Source organism: Dipodomys merriami, unplaced genomic scaffold (genome assembly GCF_024711535.1).
Source record: "Dipodomys merriami isolate MVZ:Mamm:240054 unplaced genomic scaffold, mDipMer1.0.p SCAF_36, whole genome shotgun sequence".
Classification (NCBI taxonomy): Eukaryota; Metazoa; Chordata; class Mammalia; order Rodentia; family Heteromyidae; genus Dipodomys; species Dipodomys merriami.
The window spans coordinates 1,119,208-1,145,202 of NW_027205159.1; the positions used below are offsets into that span (position 1 = coordinate 1,119,208).

The 25,995-nt window shown below is 42.6% G+C and overlaps 1 protein-coding gene and 1 pseudogene across 9 annotated transcripts in view; one reads left to right on the forward strand and one right to left on the reverse strand.

Moving 5' to 3' along the window:
- Window positions 1-402: 402 nt before the first annotated feature.
- Window positions 403-2,465, forward strand: LOC138804298 (guided entry of tail-anchored proteins factor 1 pseudogene; annotated as a pseudogene).
- A 14,512-nt stretch (window positions 2,466-16,977) lies between these two features.
- Window positions 16,978-25,995, reverse strand: part of Cracdl (CRACD like) — a 135,900-nt gene continuing 126,882 nt past the window's right edge. For 8 of the 9 annotated variants that reach the window (XM_069988500.1, XM_069988498.1, XM_069988497.1 and 5 more), the window contains exons 8-10: window positions 20,028-20,215; window positions 18,665-18,809; window positions 16,978-17,779 (exon numbers count right to left, since the gene is read on the reverse strand). In XM_069988500.1, the coding sequence (XP_069844601.1) occupies window positions 17,637-17,779; window positions 18,665-18,809; window positions 20,028-20,215 (476 nt within the window). In that variant the 3' untranslated portion in view covers window positions 16,978-17,636. The remainder of the gene's footprint in view (window positions 17,780-18,664; window positions 18,810-20,027; window positions 20,216-25,995) is intronic. The other variant, XM_069988496.1, reaches the window with a different exon arrangement.

Here is a 25,995-nt window from a genome sequence, read left to right on the forward strand (position 1 = left end):
GCCAAGCAAGCATGGAGTCCTTGAGTTCAGGTTCCAGAAGAAAGAAAGAAAGAAAGAAAGAAAGAAAGAAAGAAAGAAAGAAAGAAAGAAAGAAAGAAAGAAAGAAAGAAAGAAAGAAAGAAAGAAAGAAAGAAAGAAAGAAAGAAAGAAAGAAAGAAAGGAAGGAAGGAAGGAAGGAAGGAAGGAAGGGAGAAAGCAAGAAAGCAAGAAAGGGAGAAAGGGAGAAAGAAGAAAGAGAGAATGAAGAAAGAAAGAGAGAAAGAAAGAAAGAAAGAAAGAAAGAAAGAAAGAAAGAAAGAAAGAAAGAAAGAAAGAAAGAAAGAAAGAAAGAAAGAAAGAAAGAAAGAAAGAGAAGAAAGGAGGAAAGAAAGAAGAAAGAAAGAGGTGGTCGCTCGGAGCCGCCGTAGCGGTGCGGGCGCCGGGGCCCGGTCGGGATGGGCACCGGCGAGGCCGACCGCGGGGCGTGGCTGCTGGTGCTGGGCTTCGTGTTCGGGTGCAACGTTCTGCGGATCCTCCTCCCGTCCTTCTCCGCCTTTGTGTCCAGGGTGCTGCAGCAGGACGCGGAGCAGGAGTCGCAGATGCAGGCCGAGATCCAGGACATGAAGCAGGAGCTCGCCACGGTCAACATGATGGACGAGTTCGCTAGATACGCTAGGCTGGAGAGAAAGATCAACAAGATGACCGATAAGCTCAAAACCCACGTGAAAGCGCGGGCAGCCCAGTCAGCCAAGATCAAGTGGGCCATGAGCGTCGCTTTCTACGTGCTGCAAGCTGCCTTGATGATTTCGCTCATTTGGAAGTATTACTCTGTCCCCGTGGCTGTGGTACCAAGTAAATGGATCACCCCACTAGACCGCCTGGTAGCCTTTCCTACGAGGGTAGCAGGTGGCGTCGGCATTACCTGTTGGATCTTGGTCTGTAACAAAGTGGTGGCGATTGTACTTCATCCTTTCAGCTGAAGAGGAAGATGTTGCCGGCTATGAGACTTTAAAGATGGATTTTGTTACGTTAAAAATCTGGTTCACTTTTAACAAAAACACAAAAGTACACGTTATGAATGTGTTTCTCCTTGGACTTTGAGAGTCTTCAAAGAATCGTAACTGTGTCTTGTCCTTGAGCCAGAAAGCCCGTTTAGGACATGGCGGGTAACCACAGTGGCTCCAGGTTTGTAAGTTACGGGGTCTCTACATACTCTCCTCATGGTTTGTGCACTTGGTGTATTTTGGTCCTCAGAATTTTCTAACAACTTAAGTACTTTAAAGACTTAGTGTTGTTTTAAACCCCTGTTTAGAAAGTAACAATATTTTCACACTATTCGAATTTAAAAATTTGCTGTTTAATCTTACGAGAACAACTGAAAGAATGACACTAATATTAGTTAACACTGGCTGTGCATTCTTCCTTTCTTTAAAATATGTCACTGTTGGACATAAATTTGTATGGTGTGTATAAAGTAGGTAACTGTAGTACTACGAACCTGTTAATTTGTTATTACTGTATTATACATGTACTCCTGAGACCCTACATGTCATCCCATGTTCAAAGTGTGTTTTGTATTTAAAGTGTTCCAGATGATATGTTTTGTAAGCGGTTAACATTCACGCTCTGTGGAACAGAGATCTGGTTCAGTTAGTTGAATGGATGCTGGTCTGGCCTGTAAAAATGTAATGTGTGAAGCACTTTTTCCAATGACAACACCTTTGAGTGCTGCTCGCCTTCCCTCTCCACAGACGCGTCCTTGCTGTGTGTGTCCTTTGCTGGCACGTGGCTGGAGCTTTGCCCTGAACTCCGTGTGACCATAACACAGTTAAGCTAAGTCCTATCACTAGTGCTTCAAAGATAGTATTAATATTCTTTTGTTTCCTAATAAGATCTAATAAGTAGCTCATTATTTCAACTGACTGCACTGTGAGAGGACGTGTGGTCTTTTATTGTCCTGAAGACCCCCAGAGCAGGCTTAAGGTTCCCCTCCCTTATGTGCAGACATACAGACAGACTTGCACTTGCTTAGCTCCGTAAAGGTGCAGAATAGGGAGCGCAGCTGGGTTTACCTTGAACAGCATCAGGAGGACACTGCTTCCAGCAGCTTCTCCCATGTGAGACATTTCAGCTACAAAGGATGACAGGCGAGCCTGAGGAGGAGAATAGAGGCACAGGGCAAGGCTGCAGATCCGGTCCCTCCTGGAGCTTTCCCACTCAGCCCTTTTCCAGCGAGCTGCAGCCTGAGTGCCAGGTTGGGCATCGTGCACCTGGAGGCCACGCAGATCACTAATCAGAACCAGATGTCCCCAACCAGAGCCTTCTGTCCCAAGGATGAGTGCTGCTAGGTGACGCAGGAAACTGACAGCTCACTGCTGCTGGAACAGCAGGCTTCGCCACAGCTGCTAATGTGCTCGTGTAGTTCCGAGGATTAAGCAGGGGAGAAATACATGTCCTTTACGTTTTACCTCATGGTATGTCTTTTAGATTGTATTTGTTTTTTTTTCTTTTGAATCTGTTCTTAAACAGATAAATAAACATTCTGTCTTCCAAAAAAAAAAAAGAAGAAAAAAAGAAAGAGAGAAAGAAGAAAGAGAGAACGAAGAAAGAAAGAAAGAAAGAAAGAAGAAAGAAAGAGAAGAAAGGAGGAAAGAAAGAAATAGAGAAAGAAGAAAGAAAGAAAGAAGAAAGAAAGAGAAGAAAGGAGGAAAGAAAGAAATAGAGAAAGAAGAAAGAAGAGAGAGAAAGAAGAAAGAGGGAAAGAAAAAGAGAAAGAAACAAAGAAAGAAAGAAAAGGAAGGAAGGAAGGGAAAAGAAGGAAGAAAGGAAGGGAAAGGAAGGAAGGAAGGGAGAAAGAGGGAAAGAGAGAGAGAAAGGGAAGAAAGGGAGGGTGAGGGGAGAAGGAAGAAGGGAGAGGGGGAGAGAGGAATAGAGGGAGAGAGGGAGAGAAGGGAAGGGAAGGAAGGAAAGGAAGAAAAGAAAGAAAGGGAAGGAAGGAAGGAGGGAAGCTTTCAAAGTACATTCTATATAAAAGCCTATTTGGATTATTTCCTGATAATTACAAGTATTAAGAGAAACATGTAAAATACTCCAAAATATTCCATAAGATACTGCCAGAGAGTTCTAAACCTAGTTTCTTCCAGACCTGGGAGCTGTGTTAGCCCTTTACTGCTGTAACCAAACACCTGACATAAACAAAAGGCAGAGAGGGTTTATCTTGGCTTCTGTTTTTGGAGATGTCAATTCATCATGGAGTAATAGTGGGGCAGAACAGTTTGCATCATGGCACACAGGAAGCTGAGACAGGGCCAAACAGGAAGGAGTCAGGGCAAGATGTAACCCCTAAGGATATGATCCATGTGACCTACTTCCTTCAGGTAGACTCTGCAGTATCTCCTACCTTTGATTACCTGACAATAATGCCATCTATTGTGAATGCAGCAAGGAATGAATCTTTCATAAGGGCCCTCAGGATCTAATTCTTTCTGGAAAAGCCTTCACAGACACAGCCAGGGGTGTGATCTACCTAGATGTTTCTTTTTTAAAAAGTTTATTTTATTGTAAAGATGCTGTAAAGAGGGCTTACAGTTGGTTACATGAGTAAGGTAATGAATACATTTCTCATGGAACATTGTTACCCTCTCCTATGTTTGTCTCCTAATATCCTTTCCCTCCCCCACCTTCCTTACTCCTCCTCCTCCCAGAAGTTGTAAAGGTCATTTCCATCATAGTGTCTTGTATCATTGTTGTAATGGGTCATCCTGTGTCCTTGTTTCAGCATTAGATAAGTGTATATACAAGATGCAGCGTACCAAAATCAAATACAGTGACAACAGGGGATATACCATAGGGGGAAGAACATAAAAAAGAAACAAAAAAAATCACATATTATATAATACCATCAAACTGATAACATCCCCCACTGCGCAGCCTCCTAGAGCAGTGACCATCCTTTCTCAGCTTGCTCAGTAAGGTTGAGCCATGTATTCTTTCGTCCTTCTCAGATTCTTTTATTTAGTTTCCAATGGAAACACACAGAATAAGTCCCCTCATTTATTCAGTAAAGATCTTACTACATAGTCTTGCCTTGCTTCTTTGCCACCTCCTGCCTATATCTACTGAGTAGGGATTACAGGTATGCACCACCAAGCCTGGCCAAGAAACTTTCTTTTTTTTTTTATTGTAAAGATACTATACAGAGGGTTACAGTTATATGAGTGAGGTAATGAGTATACTTCCTATTGAGCATTGTTACCCCCGCCATTGTTTTCCCCCTACCATCCCTTCCCTCCCTACCTTCCCCGAGGTTCTTTTTTTTTTAAATTGTGATTAAGTGATTACATAATTTCCCAAATTTTCACAGTATTGTGGAATAATGATGCTCATTTAAAGTCACAAGCTCATTCTAACTGTCCTGGAGCAAATTGTCTATCACAGTCTGTAATATATAACGGTGCTCACATGTTATATACCATATATGTGATCAGCAGCATGGGGATATTTGGTAGTGGTTCGACCAGATGAGTGGGAGTTCTTTGTTTCTTAAGTCCTGTTAGTTTTGTCGTATCACCTAACATTTTGGATTTAGCATCCACTTATCAGGGAGACCATGTACTGTTTGTCTCTTCGTTCTTGGCTTACCTCGCTCAACATGATTCCTTCTAGCTCCATCCATTTCCCTGCAAATGCCATTATTTTGTCATTTCTAATGGCTGCATAATATTCCATTGTGTATGGAAACCATAATTTTTGTATCCATTCATCTGTGGTGGGGCATCTAGGTTGTTTCCATATCCTAGCTATTGCGAACAGTGCTGCAATAAACATGGAGGTGCACATGTCCTTGTATATTGGTTCCTGTTGTTCAGGGTAGATGCCTAGAAGTGGTATGACTGGGTCATATGGGAGGTCAATCTTTAGCTTTCTAAGGACCTTCCAGACTGCTTTCCAAAGTGGTTGTATAAGTGTACATTCCCACCAGCAGTGTAATAGGGTTCCTCTTTCTCCACATCCCCTCCAGCATTTGTCGTTGGCTGATTTGTGGATGTGGGACATTCTGACTGGGGTAAGGTGGTATCTCAGGGTTGTCTTTATTTGCATTTCCTTCACCACCAGGGATGATGAACATTTCCTCATGTGTTTCTTTGCCATTTTTATTTCTTCATTTGAGAAGTCCCTCTTTAGTTCCCTTGCCCATTTAGTAATTGGTTTGTTAGGTTTGGGAGGGATTAGTTTCTTGAGTTCCCTGTATATACAGGATGTTAACCCCTTGTCTGATATATTGCTGGTAAATATTTTTTCCCAATTAGTTGGTTGTCTTTCTAGCTTGGTTGCGATACCTTTATCTGTGCAGAAGCTTTTTATTTTAAGGTAGTCCCATTTGTCGAGTCTCTCTCCAACTTGTTGTGACCCTGGGACTCTGTTCAGGAAGTTCCTTCCTGTGCCTATTAGTTCAAGTGTCTCTCCTACTCTGTCCTGCAGTAGTTTCAGAGATTCAGGTTTAATGATAAGGTCTTTAATCCATTTTGAGTTGATGTTGGTGCATGGTGATAGGCTGGTGTCTACTTTTAGTTTTCTGCATGTTGGCCAAGAAACTTTCTTCCTTCTTCAAGCATCAGATGAAGAAATCTCTCTTGCTTCTCCTTGGTTTCTCTGTGTCAAACATCTTCCTTCCTTCTCTGATGTCTTTCCTGTTGGAAATCTCATGTGCCATCCTGGTTGGTTGTCCTCTCCTGAACTCAATAAGATAGTAGGGATTTGTATCTTGGGTGTTCATTACTCCGCCCACATCTTACTAGCCAGAACTCATAAGGTGCCACATATAGATAGGTGTGTGTGCTGGGTGGGAGGGAGCTCTGGTCTTTGGGCACTCACTTCTACAAACAACTGCAACAACTATGCTTGGTGACTGCTGGAGTTTGGTGGACCCCTCTCCTAGCTCTGCCAAGACTGCAGCTTGGGAGAAGTTAAAAACATTTTTTTAGAGAATTTTGGGTTGTTTGGGGTTTTTATTTTTTGTTTTTCTGATACTAGAGTTTGAACTTGGGGCCTTGGTTTGTTTTTGTTTTTGTTTTTCACTTCAGGTTGGCTCTCTACCACTTGAGCCACAGATTCACTTCTGGCTTTTTGATGGTAATTAGAGATAAGAATCTCAAGGACTTTCCAGTTTGATCTGGCTTTGATGCACAATCCTCCAAATTCAGTCTCCAGAGTAGCTAGGATTGTAGGCATGAGTCACCAGGTGCTTATTTATTTTTGAGAATGGGTGTCACTAAGTAGCTCAAACTGGCCATGAACTCAGGATCCTCCTGCCTCTAACTCAAGATGGCTGAGATTATAGTATGAATCTCTGCTCCTGACCTTAAGGTTATATTCTTAACCTCAACTGAAATATTATCTTTAAAACAAGTAGGTACTTTTCAAGATGACAGCTGTGGCTATGACAAAATATTCGAGTCAATCAACTTAGGAGAAAAAAAGCTAATGTTTTCAGAGGTTTCTGTCCATGGTCACTTGGCTGTGCTGATCTGGGTCTGTGGTAGCACAATACATTGTGGCAGAAGATAATGAAGGTGCAACTCACATCATGACAGTCAAGAAGCAAAGAAACTTTCCCCACTAGATAGATCAACTCGGCAAAAACTCAACAGAGAAACTGCAGATCTAAACAACTGCATAGATCAACTAGATTTAACAGACATCTACCAAATATTTCACCCAGCAGCATCAGAATACACGTTTTTCTCAGCAGCACATGGAACATTTTCTAAAATAGACCACATTTTAGGCCACAAACAAACCTGTCCAAATTCAGAAACATTGAAGTTATACCTTGCATTCTCTCAGACCACAAGGGAATAAAATTAGAACTCAACATCAAAAGCCACCAAAGAAATTCCGGTAACACGTGGAGGCTGAACAACACACTGAATCACGAGTGGGTCATGGAAGAAATTAGAAAGGAAATTCAAGTGTTCATGATATTCAACAAAAATGAGCACACAAATTACCAGCTCCTCTGGGACACACCAAAGGCAGTACTCAGGGGCAAGTTTATAGCTCTGAAGTTCCTACATCAACAAATTGGAGAGATCTGAAACCAACAATTTAATGAGACATCTGAACCTCCTTGAAAAAGAGCAGCAAGATAAACCCCAATCCAGTAGATGGAAAGAAATAATTAAAATTAAATCAGAATTAAATGAATTAGAACCAAAAAAACTATAGAAAGAATCAACAAAAGAGCTGCTTCTTCAAAAAGATTAACAAAATTGACAGACTCTTAGAAAATCTTATCAGAAAAAGAAGAGAACACACCCAAATAAATAAACTCAGAGATGAGAATGGAAACATCATCATAGAAACAACCAAGATTCAGAACATTATAAGGGATAGTTCTCAAAACTTTATGCTAATAAGTTTGAGAACTTGGCAGAAATGGACCTTTTCCTAGCAAATATTGACATGCCAAAACTAAACCAAGATGAGTTAAACCATCTTAGCAGGTCCATATCAAGCACTGAAATAGAAACAGCAATAAGAGACTTCCCATCTAAGAAAAGTCCAGGACCAGATGGTTTTACAGCAGAATTCTACAAGGCCTTTAAAGCAGAGCTCACACCAATACTCCTCCAACTCTTCAATGAAATTGAAAGAGAAAGTTCACTACAGAACACATTCTATGAAGCCATCATAACCCTCATCCCAAAACCAGGCAGGGACTCATCAAAGAAAGAGAATTATAGACCCATTTCTTTGATGAACATTGATGCAAAATTTCTCAACAAAATTTTGGCCAATCGACTTCAACAATTCATCCAAAAAATCATACACCATGATCAAACAAGATTCATTTCAGGGATGCAAAGCTGGTTCAATATACGCAAATCAATTAATATAATTCATCACATCAACAGGAGCAAGGATAAGAATCACATGGTTATCTCAATAGATGCAGAAAAAGCATTTGACAAGATCCAACACCCCTTTTGATGAAGGTTTTGGAAAAATTAGGAATTCATGGAACATTCCTCAATACAATAAAGGCTGTATATGACAAACCTACAGCCAGCATTATACTTAATGGTGAAAAACTAAAGCTGTGTCCACTCTCTCCACTTCTCTTCAATCTAGTATTAAAATGCCTAGCTATAGCAATAAGACAAGATGCAAACATAAAGGGGATCCAAATAGGGAAAGAAGAAGTAAAACTCTCCCTCTTTGCAGATGACATGACTTTGTATTTAAAGAATCTCATAGAGTCCACTCCCAAATTACTCAAGCTGATTCAAAACTTTGGCAAAGTAGCAGGGTATAAAATTAACCATCAAAAGTCAGTGGCTTTTCTGTATGCCAACAATGAGAAAAGTGTGGCTGAAATTAGGAAAGCAACTCCATTCGTAATAGCCCCACAAAAAATAAAATACCTAGGAATTAACTTAACCAAAGAAGCGAAGGACCTCGATGATGAAAACTTTAAAAACTTGAAAAAGGAAATCAAAACAGAACTTAAAAAGTGGCAAAACCTCCCATGCTCCTGGATTGGAAAGATCAACATCGTGAAAATGGCAATGCTTCCCAAGGCTATCTACAAATTCAACGTGATACCTATCAAAATTCCAACCTCATTCTTCAAGGAAATAGAAGAGGCAATCCAAAAATTCATATGGAACAATAAAAGACCCCGAATGACAAAAACAATCCTCAACAGAAAGAACACTGCTGGAGGAATATCAATACCAAATTTCAAACTCTACTATAAAGCCATAGTAATCAAAACAGCTTGGTACTGGCACAAGAACAGACCTCAGGACCAATGGAATAGAATTGAAAGCCCAGAAATGAACCCACAGACCTATAGCCATCTAATCTTTGATAAGGGAGCTAAAAAAATAGACTGGAAGAAAGACAGCCTCTTCAGTAAATGGTGCTGGCAAAATTGGTTAATCACTTGTAGAAAACTAAAGCTAGTTCCTTATATATCACCCTGCACCAGAATCAACTCCAAATGGATCAAAGACCTCGAAGTCAAAGCAGACACTCTGAAAATGTTACAGGATGGAATAGGAGAAACCCTAGGTCTCCTTGGCACAGGCTGAAATTTTCTTAATAGAGACCCAGAAACACAACAAATCAAATAAATGTTGGACAAATGAAATTGCATGAAGTTGCAGAGCTTCTGCAGGGCAAATGACATAGCTAGCAAGATCAATAGAAAGCCCACCGATTGGGAGAAGATCTTTACTAGCCATACAACGGACAAGGGTCTCATATCTAAAATATACTTGGAACTCAAAAAATTAAATCCCCCAACAACAAATCCTCAAAGAAACAACTGCCCAATAAATAGGTGGCTAAAGACTTAAAGAGAAACTTCTCTGAAGAGGAAAGAAAAATGGCCAATAGACACATGAAGAAATGCTCAACCTGCCTAGCCATAAAAGAAATGCAAATCAAAACAACATTGAGATACCACCTCACCCCAGTTAGAATGGCTAAAATCAAGAACTCTAATAACAACAGATGCTGGAGGGGATGTGGACAGAAGGCAACCTTACTTCATTGTTGGTGGGAGTGTAAACTTGTTCAACCACTTTGGAAAGCAGTATGGAGGTTCCTCAAAAGACTCCATCCACATAGAGCTCCCCTATGACCCAGCAATCCCAAGTTTGGGCATTTACCCAAATGTTCACAAACAAGACCATACTAAAGCTACCAGCACGACTATGTTTATTGCAGCATTATTTACTATATCTAAGATATGGAACCAACCCAGATGCCCCAGATGAATGGATCAAGAAAATGTGGTATATATACACAATGGAATTCTATGCCTCCATCAGAAAAAATGACATTGTCCCATTTGTTAGGAGATGGAAAGGCTTGGAAAAAATTATATTAAGTGAAGTAAGCCAAGCCTAAAGAAACATAGGTCCCATGGTTTCCCTTATTTGCAATATCTAGTATATGTCTGAGTCAAGCAGAAAAGTTCAGATAAGGTGATGTTAGGGAAATGAACCCTAAGATATGTATTCAAATGTTTTTTTTCTTTCATGCAATTGTTTCTAACACATTTATAAGATTATTTCTTTGTTGCTTTGTATGTCCCTCCCCCATGGTATAAGCCTTGTTTTCACTGTATTTGATGTCGGTATAATTTGTGGAGGGGAAGGGGAAAAACAAGTCGTTTAAATAGGGATACAGGTGGACCCATTGCAACAATGAGATGTACAAGTCGTTATGTTGAAAATGAACTTTACAAGTTTGGTGCGGGGGGGGGGGGGTGGCGGGAGGGTTGGGGGGGTGCTCAGGTAGGATGGGAAGGGGAAACAAAGGAGGAGGCTACAATCCTTGATAAGAAATGTACTCATTATCTTGCCCATGTAATTGTAACCCCTCTGTAGAATATTTTCACAATGAAAAAAATCCCCCCCCAAAAAGAAGCAAAGAAAGAAGTATCAATGGCCACAGGTAAGGTGTCACCGTTATAGCCACTTCCCTGTGCCTGGCTGACTCCCTGGGAGTGAATCGTTCTCAAGTCTGTCATGTCACACAGCAATGTTTTGGGTTACATAGCGTCACATGTCACCCATTGTTAACTCAGTTACCTTCTATACAGTAGCTCTCTTTTCAATTTCTAGATTTCAGTGACCTTACTTCCTTCCCTCATGCTCCACTTCATAAAGAATCTACCACCATCAATATAGCACCACAGTCGGGGACCAAGTCTGTAACACATGGACTTTTCTGGGATATTCAATATCCAAATTGTAACAGACACAGAAAAAGAATATGAAAGAAATCATTGTATTAGTTACCTATATGCTGCCATCAATGCAGTCGCTTTTGTTTGGAGTGTGGGGGGGGGTCAGTTGTGGGGCCTGAACTCCGGACCTCAGCTCTTTAGCTCAAGGCTAGCGCTCTATCACTTGAGCCACAGCGCCACTTCTGGCTTTTTCTGCTTATGTGGTGCTAAGGAATTGAACCCAGGGCCTCATGCATGAAAGGCAAGCACTCTACCCCTGAGACACCTTCCCAGCCCAGTGAGGTGGCTTTAAAACAATAAGCAATTATTACATAAGTTTCAGTGGTCTGGGTTATAGAACCACCTAGCTGAGCAGTGTGGCGTGTGAGCTCTATCAGCTGGGCTGCTGTCATCTGACAGATCAACGGGGCTAGGGGTGCCAATGCCAAGGCAAAGTATTCAATTGGTGTGAATGGTTGACAAAAGTCCTTGTCCAGTACACGTGAGAGAACCACATGGGCCTCTCCACAGATTGAATATTCTCAAGACACAGTGGCTGACTTCCCTGGGAGTATGTGATGTCACACAGCAATGTTTTGGGTTACTTAACATCACATGTCACCCACTGTTACCTCTGCTACATTCTATACAGTAGCTCTCTTTTCAATTTCTAGATTTCAATGAACTAAAGTCATGACAGGTCCAGCAATGGACCTATTTTTTAATGGAAAAATTTTCAGAGATTTAACTTGCACTCCCACGATGCTGAACAGAATGAGAAATCTCACATCATCAAACACCATCCTGCTCCCTCCTGCCTGTGAATCATCCATTTGTCTAGTGTCTCCATGCTGTACACCTGACACACCCATTAGCCAGTTATGTAACTGACTTGATTTGATTAGCTGCTATGATGGTACAGTGTTTATGTCAAGTTGCCCTTATTTTACTTAACAAATGTCCCAAGAGTGATGATGCTGGCAATTTAGAGATGCAAAGAGAACCTTTAAAATGATTCCTTTAAGTGAAAAGGTAGATACATTTAAAAAAACAGCATACCTGAGGATTGATACTGTATGTAGTATCAGTAACAATTGAAAACAGTAATTAGAAATGGGTGCTTAGGGCTGGGTGAGATGCTCAGATCTGTAATTCCAGCTACATGGGAGGCAGATTGGGAGGATTGCAGTTTGAAGCCAGATTGGGCAAAAAGTTAGTGAGACCCCTTTCTCAACACAGAAGCCTGGTATAGTGATACATGCCTATGATCTCACCTTTATAAGAGGCTTGTAGATAGGAAAAAATCAGTCTGAGGGGTGGGTGAAAGAGATGAGTGTTCATTCTGACTCATCCTCAAAGAAAGGGGAATTAAACTCCACTTTTAAAAGAGAGGACGGTTAAAGAATTTGTAGGTATATTTTAGGCCTACTGCCTAAATATTTAAATTTCAAACTGCCACTATTAATTTACCTTGTGCACCTCGGCTAACCAGGCAGCAGCCTGGCCAAGCCAGAGGCAGGAGCCACAAGGAGGACAGAGCAGGGTAGAAAAAAAAATCTTCAGGGTGTTGGCATTTAGCCCTGTAAAATGGATGTTCTGAGAAGTGTGACAATGCAGGATGTGTGCAGTCACAAGAACTAAGAACCACAGATCCTGTTTGAAGCATTCATCAAAGGCTTGGTTTGAATGAGATGGGGAAGGTTTCTTCAAGGCATCTGTTTAGAAGAGGTTCTCTGTTAAGTTGCCTGAATTGGCATGTGACTGCAGGGTAAAGCAAGACTGATGTGCTTGAGACAACCAAGAGAAATTTGTCTTGCTGCCAGAGGCTGGAGCTACAGCCCTAGGAAGCTGGAGAGGGTCACATCACCTGCCAAGATGTGTCCTTCCTGGGACTCTACCCCCCCATATTTAATTGCCTTGACCAAGACAAAGAATGTCAGGTGTGCAGGGAAATGCACAGTCTGCAAAAGGGGACCACATTCTGAGGGGAAAAAAGAACCAATCACCATGAGTCCCAAGGGTTGGGGGGGCCTTGAGTGTGGAAGGCCTAGAATCACGAGGGAAGCTTTGCATTGCCCCATGCATCCAATCTGCTAGCACCTAAGAAGATTTTACATAGCTCTTCTAAGATAAAAAGGAAACTATGGGATACACACTATATATGCTGCCAACGTTCTCAACATCCAGATAACACCCTCTATCTGAAAACTCGAACAGCAGAAGTATATGACCAAGTCACCATCACTGTGTGTTTAGTAGATCAAATCATGGGGCTCAAGCCAGGTGCTGATGGCTCACTCCTGCATTCTTAGCCACTCTGGAGGCTGAAATCTAAGGATTGTGGTTTGAAGACAGCTTGGACAGACAAATCCAAAGACTTTTATCTCCAATTCACCACCAAAAGTCTGGAAGTAGAGGTATGGCTCATGTGGTATAACACATGCACACACACACACACACACACACACACACACACACACACACACACACACACACACACACACACACACACACACACACCCCAACCCCCCACCCCCACACACACCAACCAGGTAGATCCCAACCTGGACAGCTGTTCTCTTTGACACTTCTTTTTTGCCCTCTCTTGTCTGCTTCTTCTCTGCTTTGTAGATCCTTTGTATAGATGTTCTTTTTGTGGATCTATAGGAGAGGCCAATCCTAGATCAGTCTTGGCAGTTTTCTCTCCTCTTTCAAGCTCTGAATTCTTTTTTTTTTGGGGGGGGGGGTGGTCCAGTTGTGGGGCCTGAACTCTGGGCCTGAGCGCTGTCCCTCAGCTCTTCAGCTCAAGGCTAGTGCTCTACCACTTGAGCCACAGAGCCACTTCCGGCTTTTTTTCTTTTTGCTTATGTGCTTCTGAGGAATCGAACCCAGGGCCTCATGCATGCAAGGCAAGCGCTCTACCACTGAGCCACCTTCCCAGCCCTCAAGCTCTGAATTCTTTTAGCACCTAAATAGTAGCGACTCCCAATTTTATAACTTCATCTCTACCTGGTATTTCCAGTTAGATGCCTATGAGAAATGCCACATAGAACATAACTTCTCTCTGTAGATTTCACTTTCAGCCCTCTCGTCTGTAAATAATATCCCACTCACCCAGGTGTTCCAACCAAATAAATGCCTATCTACCTACCTACCTACCTACCTACCTACCTACCTACCTACCTATCTGTTGTGCTGGTACAGGGACTCAGACTCAGGACCTCATACTCTTGCTCAGGTGTGGCTTACTTAGCCACACCTCCAGCCCAATTTTTTATGGTTATTTTGGTGATGGAGTCTCTGGGACTTTTCTTCCCTGGCTGGCTTCAAGTCCTGGTTCCTCACATTTCAGCCTCCTGAGTAGCTAGGATTACAAGTGTGAGCCACTGGAACCCAGCTTCTACGTATCATCTTTACCTCCATCTCTTCCTTCTCACTGAAGTAGGATAGATCAGAGGAAATGAAGCATGGGACATAGTAGCCAGGAATTCAGAGACAAATATTGTATTAATGAAGAGCTTCATTTAAATCACAGAAGCACTACTTCTGTCTTAAGCCTTGCATTCTTTCATAAGCTGTAACCTTTAGTGAAAACAATTAAAGTTTCTCTTTCTCTCTGACCTTGCCTGCGTGTCCAGCTGATTACTGACACTATATTATAGAAAAACAACTCCTTCAGACAAAAATAGTGTTTGCTGAGAGAAATATTTACCTCAGGGATGAATACCTGTCTTAAAAAGCTGTGATAGAATTAATCTTTTCGCTGTCACCAACTCAAGTTAGTAAGAAAATCCCAACTAATCAGTGACTCAAGTTTATCAGGCCAACCTTGATCTCCAAGTCCAGCTGCTAAAACAGAGTAAGGATGAGGAAATGCACCAGGTTCTAAGACAAAGGGAAGCACTTATGCTAAGGTAAATGAGAGCAAAACCTCTAGTAGGTTCACTTTTTCACCACAAATGCCTGTGGTATCAGAGCATTCATTACACCCAGGTTTGGATTGTGTACTATTTTTCTTTCATTTTGTTTGACTAATACACTTTCTTTTCCCCCTTCTTAGGAGCCTCCTATCTGGAGTATCAGAGACCACCATACCTGGTAACAATTACACTTAAAACACCAAATACCTTTGAAGTTTGACGATCACACTGCTTTTAAAATGTGGTGGAACCTTTTCACTTCATTCTGCTTCCACCATTACTCTAGGCAGGTCACCATGCTAACCTTTATAATGGCTTTACCTCCTCGGCAAGACCTTTCAACTTAGGCTCAAGTAGCTTTTCTGCCAGAATCAAGTGCCATTTTACATCATCACTGTATTTATTACTACTTTTAATTTTTTCATATTTTATGTCTATGATGTTCCCTCCCTCCAAAATAGGTGTGCCCCAAGGATAAACTGTCATCCATTTTCTTCTTGGGGTACCCAAGGCTCTGATAGAGTGCCTACACAGGTTTGAAGCACTGCACTGTTCAGACTAGTGCTCATAACTCAAAATCACAAGACAGAAATCCCCTCACATACTGTCTAGGCCTTCTCAGGAACTGAAGGATGAGGATAAAGGAGGCAATGCAAGATGCAAGCTTGTCTTCAGGATAGAGCAGCACACAAGGTCAAGTTCAATGTTCTCTTGCCTTGTTGTCTTTGAGGACACTGATTCACACATGCACTCAATGCATTTTAGAAATAGGAATGTCAAGCTTGGTGTAATCTTAGGGAGGCAGATTGTGTTTCCAGCACCGTCTGAGTAAAATAGTTTGTAAGACCATATCTCAACTAATTTAAACCTGGTATGCCTGCTATTCCAGCTACATGGGAAAGTGTTAAGGAAGAGATTCTATGTCCAAGACAACCTGGGCATAAGTGTAATACCCTATTTTTTCAAAAGCAACAAGGGCTGGAGGTGTGGAAAAGTGGTAGAACACTGGCCTAGCAATCTCCAGGCCCTGGGTTCATTCTCCAGGGCCACTGAAAAATAAAGAAGTGAATAAATAAGAGACAAGGATGGAATGTCACCCTGGGGTAGGACTTAAAAACATAGGTTCTGGAATTACTATCTTACCATTGGGTATTAGACAATGATCTTAATGTTAACATGCCTTGGTTCCTTCAGAGTGGACATAAGTACTTACCCTAAGGACCGTAGAGAGGATAATAATATATAAAGTACCCTGAATCAGTCTGCCTCAGTAATTACTGTTCATCTTTCTTCTTAGAAAAACCATGCAGGGAGTAGCAGCTGCAGAAATGTTTACCAGTCAGTGAATTCTCTTAGTGTCCTAAATATCTGCATTCTGATAGCTCACCTGGTACCAGAGGAAAAGAAAACCACATCCTGAAACACAGAGACCCAACATGACTGAAAAAACTAAATACAACCTTCTTGATCTGACAGTGAAATCTACAGCCTCTAAAATAATCTAACAGAGGAAATAATGATTTAGGATAATTGTAGCTGAAATGACTTTTTCTAGTTAAAACTATTTATGTTTAAGCTTTAGAGCAAGGCTAGATGGCATTTTTGTATAGAACATATTCATCATAGAATTTGGTATTGATGGTCTCTAAGAGAGTGTAATTAATAATTCAATTTGGTTGGGGGAGAAACTGTCCCAGGACTTTCTCAATAAAGGTAGACTCAATAAATTCATGTAGTACTAACAGCTAGAAAATAATTTTCATGAAAGTAGGAGCTGTAGTTAAAATAGCAGCCCTTAAGATTCATCAAAGCAAATCAAATTATAGTATGTCATGATATTGTACTGATATTGATCAGAAATGTACAATTCCTGCAGAGGACTGGCTTGTTCAAGGGAACAGTTTGGAACTGTTGATAACAATGAAGACATATTGTACAGAGATCAAGTACAATTCTAGGACAACCAAGTATCTTCTCCTGACTGGCCTCCGCACTTGCACTTCCTGGATTTTGGGCGTTCATAGTAACAAGTATACCCTAACCCAGCCATCAGAGAAATGTGCAGGTCATACAAATCATTGCTTCAGAGTGGTAACTTTCAAGGAAGTGTTATATATCCCCTGAATTATGCCATAAAGATGAAAAGATAAAAAACTACATTTTCTCAATTTTATTGGAGGAGGGAGAACCTCAAAACAAAACTCAAGAAATCTCAGATTCTCAAACTAATCCAAGTGAGATCTCCAACGAATATGAGGGAAGTCCACACAGTCCCCGGGAAACTCTGGAGGATGTTCCCTGTGAATAGAAGTAACATTTACACACACAACGAAGGCATGTTTGAAACCTTTTATTAAACAGGCAATGCATTGTGCAATGGGTTAAGGACACAGATGCCTAGTGGAAAAAGTTTAAAAATTATTTTTGGAAACAGTCTGTGAATTGATAAACCCTGCTGTGTTCCTTCCTCTCCTCCGAGCAGCTATCTACAGGAAATCCGATTGCTTTATGGCTGCTCTTAGGAACAGCATCTCTGTTTTACCATACATGTCATGCCTAGTAGTAAACACAAAAAGATGACGGGGTCCACGGGCAAGACAGTGGCCAGAGACCCAGGCTCATTGCAAGTGGCAGCGCAGATACTGGCTTATTCTGGTCTTCCAAGGGCGTCCAATTTATGCATTCCTGCTTCCATTCCATGTCTGCCCTGTCCAAGGACTCTTTGCCAAGGGACTTCTAAAAGGCTCACATTCATACCTACCCATTCCTGACTTTTTCAATCCTGTTCTTGTCTGAGGCCCCTCCAGCCCAGGGTTATGGCTATGTGATTGTTCTCATTATTTTGCTTGGTTCTTTCCTCTTCCCAAGTTCTTAGTACCTTGGTGATAAAATCAATCTGAAGTTTCACAGTCTGTCTGCCATGATTTATTGGCAGTTTTAAACTAAGTGGTCTGTCAACACAGTGGACCTTCTTCACAAGCACACCTGCCAATCTATTTTATTATTTGAGGCATGTCACTCCAAGCTTGAGATTTCTTTCTGGCAAGTTCCATCCAGGATGGTTGGTCTGCACTGGCATAACTGGCTCTCTTTAGCTGATGCAACTCCTTCTCCGTCATCGCTGCAGCCTGAGCTGCTAGAAGGGAGACAGAGCAAACAGAAAGATGAGGCAGGAGTATGGGTTTTCATTTAATCCCTTCCCATTTCTTTAAACATGTGTCAAGGTCTTGACTGTGTTCCCTAACAAAATACGTCAATATGCAAATGTCTAAGGAAGATTTTTGGCATAGAATATGCAATTGATGTGATTTTAAAAAGGCTTAAGAGCAGTTTTAAACAGTTTTGGCAATGTAGGTAAGCAAGGGACATTCAGAACTGAACCGGCAGGAATGTGGGTGCAGGTGGCAGGTTGCACAACGCATGAATACACTTAACTCTTACTCCACGGTCCATCTAAAAATGGTTAGGAAGGTAAATTTCTTGTTTTGTGTCTTTTACCACAGTGAAAAGTAAATAAGATGAAAGGAGTCCTGGGGATAGAGTAGAGCTTAGTGATAGAGCCTATACTTAGCAAGACCTGGGTTTGATCCCCAGCCCTACTAAACAGCTACTGTTATGAATCCCAGAAGTGCTATGCCAGTGTAGGAGCTAGATACAAGAGGATACATATTTACGATTCCATTTATAGAAAATGTTCCAAAAAGGCAAATCTTATGGAGACAGAGAGTCGATTAGTGTTTACCTAGAGCTTGGTGTGGGAACATGCAAGTAGGCATAAGGTTTCTCTTCAGTGTGAGGAAAATGCTCCACACTTAAGAGTCCCACAAGGGTAGACCAACTCTGCAGATTCATATTCACTGTAAAGACATACTGAATGGTGCTTTATGGTTATGTAAATTATAGCTCAATATAAGCTGTGTGAAAAACTCAATGTGGCAAGTAATTCAGCAAAACAAATCCGAACCACAGGGAGAATCCAGGTCAATGATTTCAGTGTATTTAATACATGCTGATGTCATACCCAAGTTCTGATGTGACAGTGAGATTCCTCTTTGCAGCCCCTCCTTGAGACTGAGCTTTGCCCCCTGCCTTTGGGTCACGGCGGGCTTAGCTGGGGTCATCAGGAAAGACTTGCTGCGGACAAAATCAGCCTGCTTCACGGGCTCCTATGATACAAGAAAGACACACACTGTCCAGCCACATATGCAGAGAGGAGCAAACACATCCAAATCGAATGAGCCACAAAGTTATCTGTCCAAAATAAGTCATGCTGCTGCCATGATCTGAGGGGCACTCTAGTGTGTCAACTCACTGAGGCATAGCATAGTACTGGAGTTCAGACCAGGCTAATCCTGGCCAGCACATGCATTGTGGCTTCTTCTGTGTCCCTACATGCCCGTCTCCAGGTGTTGTATGTTAGGGATTCCATGGGGAAGTAAAAATGGATTTAGTTTAAAAATAACTTGTGAGTTGTTTTTTGAGCCAGTACTGGGGCTTGATCTCTGGGTCTGCTGCTGTCCCTGAGCTTTTATGCTCAAGGTTGGTGCTCTAATTTGAGCCAGAGCTCCATTTTTGTTTTTGGGGTGTGTAGTTTATTGGAGATAAGAGTCTCATGGACTTTTCTACCTGGGCTGGCTTTGAACCCTGATCCTCAGCCGCCTGAGTATAGCTAGGATTACAGGTGTGAGCCACTGGGATACAAGGCAGTTTTGTGACTTTTATGACATGTGCTGTAAGTTGGTTGACATTTCCTTTCTAAAGTCCCTCTGAGGTCTGGACGTAGGTGCTACTGCAGGTTCAGGCTACCTTTACCAGAGATTTATCATGGTGGCTTCTGGAGCACACAAAACCTCTGAGTCTTGGTCTGTACCTAAGCACGGTTGTTTGGGTTGATGAAAGCTGTTTTCAGACCAGAGTGCCAAATGGAACCCCAGGTTCAGGCCTTGCAGCCCCTGGTAAGGAATAAAGAGACCTGGTGGGCAGCTGGTGTATCAGCATGAGCGGGATCGCTCATTGCTACACAATGAGATGGAGCTGCCGACAGTGTCACTGGGTGTCTAAGCAAGAAGTTATTTTAGCCTCCTTCCATTTTTCCAGATGCCGAGCTGCGTTGCCTAGGAGGCAGGGAAGAGTGAGCTGCCTCCACTGCCTGAGTGATGCGCGTGCTCCTCTGCATGCCTAACAGCCCAGCATATGCTGAATGGGCAGACTGCTCCAGCATGGAGGCTGCCCCCTGGCACATCACAGACCCCCAACCACACACCAGCAATCACCACAGGTGACAGACACTATGGTGCCCATGAGGACCTGCAGTGATCATGAAGGTCCTCACTTCATCCCAATCCTGGCCACCTGCTCCTTCCAGAATCCATGGAAAAAAGCACCTGGGCTTTCTCTGGTGGCTTGGCTTGCTTTCCTGTCTCTGGCTTTGTGATCTGCACCCCAGGCTTGTCTTCCTGGTGGGGGGGCTGGTCTGGAGCACCCCGCCGCTTCTGCCGGGCCATGGTGATCCAGGGTGGGTTGGGTTGCCCATCCACTGTAGAACCTGTTATTGCAGGAGGCAGACCCTTTTCTGTGGGCAGAAACACAAGGTTATGCAATACAGTCCTGCTCTGTCCTCTTCAATTTCACCTCTGACCTTGTGTTGCTCTGGCTCCAAGTGGCAGGGGCAGGGGAGGAGAGCTGTCTGGGAGCTCTCTGGTCAAACTATTATGTGTGTTTTTAATGGGACTTTATTTCTAAAGGTGTATCAAAGAGATTATGCTCCTCTGGCCTGAGCCACAAAATATTAAATACAACTACTCCTCTAAGGTCAATGAACATTTTAAAGTCAACTTCCTCTTGGAAATCTTCCTGGAAGGAGATAAAAATGCAAACATAGATAAGATTTCTTTAATACAATTCTTGTTTGAGATCAGTACACACTGCCTGGTTCTCAGAAGCTATAGACACACTATTGTCTCTATCTTAACAACTGCAAGCATAACCTTTCCTTTGCGGAAGAATGGCTCAATTTACAAGGTCATTTCATGTTTTGCTCCTTGTCTGGAATATTTCATGGAAGGGGTGCCAGATGGCTGTGTGTTTAACATAAGCTGTATTTCACATCTTCCACTCTCAATGAGAGTTTCAGCATTCTCATAGCCTCACTTGGAGTTCTTCCCCCACACACACCCAGTACTAGGATTTGAACCCAAGGCCTTGTACATGCTCAACTTGTTTTCTGGGCTGGTACTCTTATCACTTTGCCACATTTCTAGCCTGAAATTTTTGCTGGTTATTTTGAAGATGGGCTCTCACAAGCTCTTCTGCTGGGGCTGGTCTCAAACTATGTATGATCCTTCACAGCTCAGTCTCATGAGTAGCCAGGATCACAGGCAAGAGCCACTGGTGGCCAGTCCTTTATTATTTCTCCTCTTATCATCCCCTCCTTGTGTGTGCAGACAAGGCTGGCTACCTTACTATGTTTGCATACTGAAGATAGGAATTTCAAGGTCACAAGATGTGGTTCTGGAAAGTTCTTTATACCATATATTTGGGTCGCTCTAGTTAAGCTAAAAGAAATATTTGTAGTGCTGGGCCTTGAACTCAGAGTCTTATACATTCTTACCTGGTGCCCTACAACTTGAGCCATATCTCCAGTCCTATATTTTGCTGGTTACTTTGAGATAAGATCTCATAAACTTTTCTGCTTGGGCTGAAAATCAGACAGTGATTCACCCCACTCAACCTCCCAAGTAGCTAGGTTTGTAGGCAGGAGCCAATGGCATCAGCTTCTAAAAGAAATAGTTCAATAATAGGGAAGGTTATATGGATGGCATAGCCAGCATGCGTTAAGACTGCAGTGGGAGGAGGCCCTAAGGAGAAGCTGAGGATCCAAGGCTGGACCACGGAAGGGCCCCAGTGGACCAGGTAGCAGGCTGACATCTCATGGGGACTGATGCAGCTCATCTTCCCCCTCCTAGTTTCTCATGGGAATTACAGTCTTTCCACACATTGGAAAGGCTATGTTAGGAAAGAGGTAAAGACGTTCCCCCTTGTATCAAGAAACTATTCCAGCATTCTATTCTAGGCACCAGTTGTGCTGTCTGTCTTTGGTAGCAATGCTTTCAGTTAAACTGTGTGTGGAACATCTAGGTATGCATACAGACCTATAGGTGTAGTTAAGCTCTGTAGCTATACCACACAGAGGCAGTGTTACTTAGTACAGGGTCAGGCATATGACCAAGATCTCATGCCAGTTGTTTTATTTCCCTTTGGCTCATGCTTTGCCCTACAAAATGTTGGACATCCTCTGTTCTGTGCCTTCTTTTCAACCTTCTTCCCGTTAGCAATGTGAATGGGTTAGAGGGACTCACCCAGATTCTCTTCTAACCCTTTAGCAAAGACTGTCCATAACCAACCAGTATCCTGGGCAGAAGAGGCCGGAGCAAGGTATGAGGGTGAAGACAACCAAGAGGGAAGGAGAAAACCCACAGCAACCTAGTTTGGTTCATAGAGGCCTGAAATTCCACCTGTGGCCTATCAACATGTGAGCTTAGAAAGGAGTGATAGGCTGGGCATTTCCTACCATGTGACATCTCAGAGAAGTTGCACCCTTGTCCTGGATAAGCATGGCACAGTGTTCTGGCAGGGGAGGCCCCTCTGATCTGCACCTACTCGGCATCCACCGTACACTTGGCACCCACACTGGGAACTGGGCTGTGGAGTCTGAGCTAAACTTAATCTGGGTAGGGCAAGAGAAGGGATGGAAACACAGGAAATGTGTAGGATAAAGCAGCCTTCAAGACTTTCAGGATCAATTGCTTCTGAAATTAAATGTGCTTAAGATGTTATTAATCCTAGGATAATGTAAATGTGGGTTCATTTCAAATGAAATGAACACATTCCTTTGTTTTTCTCAATATGCAGACAACCTTAAACTCTTGGGGCTATGGCTAAAGGCCTCTGACATCTCAATTTCTCCTTTCTAAATGTCAAGGAATTTAGGCTGTCAGTATGCCTGGCATTTGCAACCAACAGCCTGTGAGCACATCACAGATGGGGACTATGTCAGTATTTGTGTGCAGGTCTGGAAGAGACTAGATTCTTATAGAAGGCAATCTGCCCAGCTGTAGAACAAAGGTGGGTAGACTCTTGCTGAAGGCAATCACTCTAGGTGCTGGTGTGCCCAGAAAGCTCATGGCAAACAGTTTAACTTCACAGGAAAAGAAAATTAGTTTTTGAGGTTGTTTAAGAGAAGATTCTCTAAGTTATTGTTTGTCCTTCAAATTTCTTCCTTCTTCTTACATACTCTAGAGCCTTAAGGATTTATTTTGATAAGGTATAATGTATAAGCAACAACTTTAGAGAGAGCCTGTCCTCTGGGCTAAGTTCAGTAGGCGGTGGTAATGAGGAGTATCTCCTCCCTGGGGCTGTGCAGCAGAGCAGTTAATAACTTGTCCTGGGGCTACTAGGGCCAGGTTTAAGGTCTTTGGCTAGCAGCTGACTTGTGGAAAAATTTTTAGACCTTCTGGAAGACTCAATTTTAATGTAAAATGAGGAAAACAGCACACCTCCAAGGTGTGGTGGTACATTCCTCTAATCCCAGCATTCAGGACACTGAGGTAGGTTCTTGAATTCAAGGCTAGCCTAATGCTACATAGTAAGAATGTGTCAAAACAACAACAACAAAAAAACAAAAACAAAAAACAAGAGCTGGGACTATAGCTCAGTGGTAGAGTCTGGCTCAAGGTTCTGTGTTCAATTCTGAGAACAACAATGCAAATATTCCATGAGACAACATGCCACCTGCACAGGGCCTGCCCTGTGTGTGCTTCAGAACATGAGTTGCTGGCACAACCACGGCTGTCTATTTTCTTGTCGCTCATGTTATTTTAACTGCTTGAGGAAGGATGCAGATTTTGGCCAAGTCTCCCTCCAGACCTCATAGACCAGTGTGCCTTTGAACAGGAAATGAATCCTAATTCCCTTCTCTTGGTAAGAAACTATATAGGGAGTGCTGAGTAATGATGGGGTCTCTTGCTAGGGCAGACAGCAAGCTCTCTAGTTCCTGAAGTTAGTAATCATAGCAGTTCTTTAAGACCGTGCTTGTGTGCCGTATGTGTGTTTATCAGCCTGGACGCCTCTAAAGGCAGATCCCTCATCTTTGTCACCTCTAGAGCCACTGTGTTTAACATGGCAGGTGGTGGGGGTACAGTATATGAGGACCATCAGGGTGTGAAGAAGGCTTCTCTGCCCTACTACCCTCCAGGGCCATGGAGAAGCCTGGTACATGACACACCATTGCACCATGGAGTCATGTCACCCAGCTCAGCTCTCTGTCCCCATGAATAGCACTGTGTGTTATGGAAACCCTGCTAGGGTTGGGTGTAGTAACATATTGCCAAGGATGGTAGCCCTAGTTTCATCCATAGTCCCTGAACCATGCCCGTTTATCACTCTTTCATACACATACCCGACAAGAGTCAGAATACCCTACAGAGGAGAACCACAGTTTCCAGATAGATTATTTGGCATTATAACTGGTCTATCTGTACTCAGGATGACTTATAACTATTCAAAAAAATCTCCAACATGGCACAATTTCTAGAAAGACCACTTCATCAGACAGAGACATTTCATCACTTCATTTTAATTCACTGATTAGTAGTGGTTATTTTTCTCCTTTCCTGTCTTTGTGGTACCTATTATGATCAGCCTCTGTTTCATTGTTTACCCAGCTGTGGGGCCTGGGTGAATAATACCCCATCTGACACCTGGGGTGTGAGTCTGGAAGCTGGGAACGTCAAGAGCACAGTCTTCTGAGGGAGAGGCCATGAAGTCTAGGGTATAAACACCAATGGCTGCCTGCTCTGTTGGACAAAAGCAGAGGTAATACATAGGAGTATCTTTTGCATCTTGACCACAGGGTGTATGCTGTCTTCTTTGAAGTAGCATTTCTTTTCAGAAAAAAATTAATCCTTTATCCTACCCATTAGAACTTGCTTATCCTCATGGCACGGCTTCATTTTTGTGCATGTGTGCTCATGTTTGTGTTCCTTAGCCTGGCACTGTGGTGCCGGGTAGGTACAGGCAGGCCACTGCAGGACAAAACGATGTCAAAAGGACATACTTCTGAAGAAATAGTCCTGGAGAAATGCAACATTTTTAAAATCTGAAGTGGAGAGATCTGAGTCTGGGCAGTACCTCTTGGCCACATGGTGGATGGTAGGATCTGGCATCTTGTCTTCTTGGTGGGGGAGGGTGAGGCCCCCACCTCCCAGGTGAGAGGCTTTTCCTGAATCCCTGGAGGCAGGGGTAGGGACCTGGATGATAGGTTACTAAACTTGTTGGTCTAGTGCCTAAGACTGACCCGTTTCCTGTGATTCTGCCCCCTGTCCAGACCCTATTTAGGCCCAGACCAGCTCAGGCACCATTATGCCATGCCACGGGTCTCCATGTTTGTGTCCTGTCTCCTGTTTCCTGGCTTTTCTCTGGTCACTGTGGCATCCCGCTTCAGCCCTCCATTGGAACTGAGTTGGTTTGTTGGTATTGTTTTTGTTCTTTCTTTCCTCTCCAGCCTGCAGAGCTCAGTTTCCTAAGTGTTAAATGTACTTGCTGGCTGCTTGTCTTTGAGGCAGGAGTCAACCATGCAGTCATCAGCCTTTTAATAAAGACTCCAAATTTGGCCTCTCAAAATGTGGCTTCTCTATTTTCTCCTGACTGGATTTGTATCTGATTTACAGTACAAAAAAAAAAACAAATCTATGTTCTGACTTAATCAAAATTGTTGTTTTATTATTAGTGTATGTGTGCACGCACATGTGTGTACATGCATGCGAGTGTGAGTGTGTGTGTGTGCTGGTGCTGGGCCTTGATATCAGGGCCTGGGCACTGTCCTTTAGCTTTTTTTGCACAAGGCTGGCACTCTAACACTTGAGCCACAGCTCCACTTCCGGGTTTTGGCTGGTTAACTGGAAGTAAGTCTTACAGACTTTCCTGCCTAGTCTGGTTTTAAATCTCAATCGGCAAATCTCAGCTCCCAAGTCATTAGAATTACAGCTGTGAGCCACCAACATCACCCCCTCCCCACTAAATTATTCTTTATCATACTTTTTTATTTGTTTGCTTTCAGTACTGGGGATTAAACTCAGAGCCTCACACATGCTAGACAATTGATTTTTAAATTTAACCACCAAACTAAAACTCCAGCCACCATACATTTTCTTTTCAAGGGAGAGAATTTTGATTGGAGTGCAGCCAAGAAAATAATCTTTCTTTTTCCACTGTCACAGCAAGAGTTTTTCAGTCCACCTGGTTCCAGAAACAGGTCATCCAGTGGAATCAATCTATACTGGGTCTTCCCTCTCT